The following is a 3,207-nucleotide window of genomic DNA, read 5'->3' as shown; positions in this document are numbered from 1 at the left end:
CAGTACGACAGAATCCACTCATCCTCCCAGTACCACAGAACCCACTGATCCTTCCAGAACCACAGAACCCACTCATCCTGCCAGTACGACAGAATCCACTCATCCTCCCAGTACCACAGAACCCACTAATCCTTCCAAAACCACAGAACCCACTCATCCCCCCAGAACCCTTCATTTCCTGATCCTTTACCATCTGCCAAGTTCACGAAATAGCCTGCCATGCTATGCTAAGCTAACACAGTGAACACTATTTGATGTTCACTTCTCTCTCTTTCTGTAGAGATAGAAACCTAGAACATTCAGAGTCTTTCCCCTCAAGTTTTTAGCTTATTCATTACAGTTCATTTACACAGAGGGATTCCCACCTAAAACCCAACTTTGAGCACATGTGGAGAAAAATAGGCCTGGAGAAACATCTGAAGTTATCAAAGGAGAGAATGAGGAATTAAGGTTTTACTTCAACGTTTAAACAAACGTTACATCGTTTGAGAGAAGCAGAAAATAAGCTTCTTCATTCCTGAAGCTCAGGGTTAGTCTCTCTCCTGGACACTGAGGAAAGAATGCTAACTGTTAGCATCTGCTGCATTGTACAAAGTTTAAACATAAAAAAAACTGTAAGGAGATAAAGAAAGTTGATGAACTGGATGGTTTTATTGGGAGAAAACACCCTTTGGAGATTCTTTGTTTTTCTGAAATGTCTCTGAAAATCTTTAGTATTTGATCTAGTTTAGCTACGCTAACCTAACCTAGCTGCTCTATTTGGTCCCTGCTTTGACCCCCTCCCTCAGTGGGTCAGAACCTACAGCCTGTTTGACCTTTTTGCAGGTAGGAAAAACCATGTTTGAACAGGAGCTCTACCACAGCTTCTTCATCAGCAGCCCCAGGCCCTACTTCATCACTTTTGCAGGAGACGTAAGTTTCAGCCTTTTTTTTGTTGTTTTCAAAGCCAATGTTTCCTGAACGCAGCTCTGTTTCAGCCGCCTCTTCCTCCTTCTCTTCCTTAGAGCTGTCAGGTCGGTCTGAACTTTGCCAGCGAAGAAGAAGCCAAGCGCTTCAGGGTGGCGGTCAACGACCTGCTGAACCGGAGGCAACGGAAAACGGGTTAGTCTCTGCTTACCGTCCCCCCTCCCCAACTGCTGCTGGTTGCTGCTGTTTCCACTGTTTTCAGCAAACAGAAGCGTAGCAGCAGTGCCCCTCCCATTCTGAGGCAGCAGCTTTTGTACACCCCCACCTGGGCTGCAGACCAGCAGGTCGCTGGATGGACTCTTTGCTTTCTCTGATCTCAGATGTTTGGACGCCACTACTGTAAACTTAAAAAAAATGGTTTTCAAAACTTTTACACAGGAACCCAGCTGACGGGTCAGGGTGGCGTTTCTGCTCTGATTTACTTCAGAATGGATAAACCTGCAGCTTGGGTCCTCTAGAACCACAGTCCTGCAGCTTTCGGATGCATCCTGCATCCCAACACACCTGAACAAAAGGCCAGATGGCCTACTTGGATGTTGGTCAGAGAAGAATAGGGATCTGGAGGAGCTGCAGAGCAGCACAGCTCTGGTGGAGAGCTGTTAAAGAAGAGTAGAAAGAATTTGTTCTAGACTGAGTGAATATGAGGAACAAAGCGGAGCATCTGGAATGGTTTCCAGGAGCCCCATCATCAGTTTACATGCTAACAGTCAGACGCAGCTCTGCTGGTGAACTCTGGGCCGCTCTCTGTCTGGATCCTTTCATGGTCTCTGAGGGAGCTCTGCAGGAGCGCCCCGGTAGAACCAGCTGTTCTAGAACCGCTGTGTCTATCTGGAGTTTGCCCACAGCGGGCCCAGTAAGCTGACAGCGCCACAGATGATGACTGGATGACGGCGTCCTGTCCAGAAACGGTAACACTTTCAGCTTTTCTGGTTTTGGTGGCCGATGGACGGAGGTGCTGAGCGACCAATCAGAAGCAGACTCAGTGTTTCCCCCAGATGGTGACGTCCTGCTGCAGGTTGACCTGGTCAGCGGGAACCTGGACCGGGCCATATGTAGAACACATTTAAGCCACTTTAAGCCTAATCTGTAATCCCTTCAGATTGGAGCTGGTTTCGTCTTCAAGGCAAAATTTACCAAAAGATTTCCTCCTTTTTTTTAATTGTTCATAAATGGAACCAAGCTCTGACTGATCAGAAGGTTTAATAACAGATTATCTGTTCATTGATCTTCATGTGTAGGAGCTACTGAGGTCATCAGAACCAGAACCTCTCTGTTGATGTGGTGAGGATGTGTCTGCCCCCCACCCCCCAGTCCAGAAGGAGGCCACCCACATGGTCCCGCTGCGGGTTTATAGTTTTGTGTCTATTACTGATCGTCCATCAGTATGTCCATCAGGGAGAACTCTTTACACTTAGCTACTAGTTAAATGGAACCAAAGTTTCTGCACCAAAGGGTTCCGTCGGGGAAAAACTAGCTCCAGGTCAAAGGTCAGGGCTCCTCCGGGCGACTGGTAGTCATCCAGAAAAATGCGAGCATTATATTGTAATATTCGAGGATATTATTGACGATACTAAAACAACTATCTGTCCAAAACACCCTGATTTAGGAATCAGCCTGTGAATTTATAAAAAGCAGAAAATATTTACAAAAACATGTAAATAAAGGAAAAACGAGGAACCAACAAGATAATCAGAGACTGTTGACAGAATTGAGAACAATAAAAATGTTGCATTCCTCAAACTTCATACTTTTGGTAGTGGGTGCTGCCATCACAGCTGGACACATTTCTCTCCTGTATGTTGAACAGAGATGTTTATTAAGATGAAGAAGACTGGGCTGCGTTGGTTGCAACGAATCTGACAGAACAGACCACAAACAGCCAGAGCTTTGAAATAAAGCATCTCTGTTTTAATAGAAACCATCCTGTGTAATATTAATGTTTCATGTTGTAGTAAAGCTGTTTACCGCGCTCGCTCCCACAGAGCCAAACTCGCTCTTTAAACCACATGTGATTAAATCCACTGGTTTGATGCCGGCTAACCTTAATGAGGTCCGTCCAGCTGTGGCGCCCTCTGGTGGTCATCAGATTGTCGTGCAGTTTCCTCCACTGCTTAAGTGACACTTAAGTGGCTTTCTGTGTGTTCACATGCCAGCCAGAAGGTCCTGCCAACTCTTCATACTATCCTTTGTATCACTTTTACCAATTATGACTTTAAAATATATAAACTTCTTAGTTAGGCT

General features: G+C 45.7%; 1 protein-coding gene across 1 annotated transcript in view; it reads left to right on the top strand.

The window, feature by feature from the left end:
* The window catches only part of wasl (Wiskott-Aldrich syndrome-like), a 19,912-nt gene that overhangs the window by 3,600 nt on the left and 13,105 nt on the right, over positions 1-3,207 (top strand). Inside the window, exons 3-4 of the mRNA XM_015386505.1 lie at positions 826-912; positions 1,005-1,101. Of these exons, the coding sequence (XP_015241991.1) occupies positions 826-912; positions 1,005-1,101 (184 nt within the window). The remainder of the gene's footprint in view (positions 1-825; positions 913-1,004; positions 1,102-3,207) is intronic.

Source organism: Cyprinodon variegatus, unplaced genomic scaffold (assembly GCF_000732505.1).
Source record: "Cyprinodon variegatus isolate N-32 unplaced genomic scaffold, C_variegatus-1.0 Scaffold370, whole genome shotgun sequence".
Classification (NCBI taxonomy): Eukaryota; Metazoa; Chordata; class Actinopteri; order Cyprinodontiformes; family Cyprinodontidae; genus Cyprinodon; species Cyprinodon variegatus.
The sequence above is the reverse complement of the archived record's forward strand: the minus strand, read 5'-3'. Positions and strand labels throughout refer to the sequence as shown.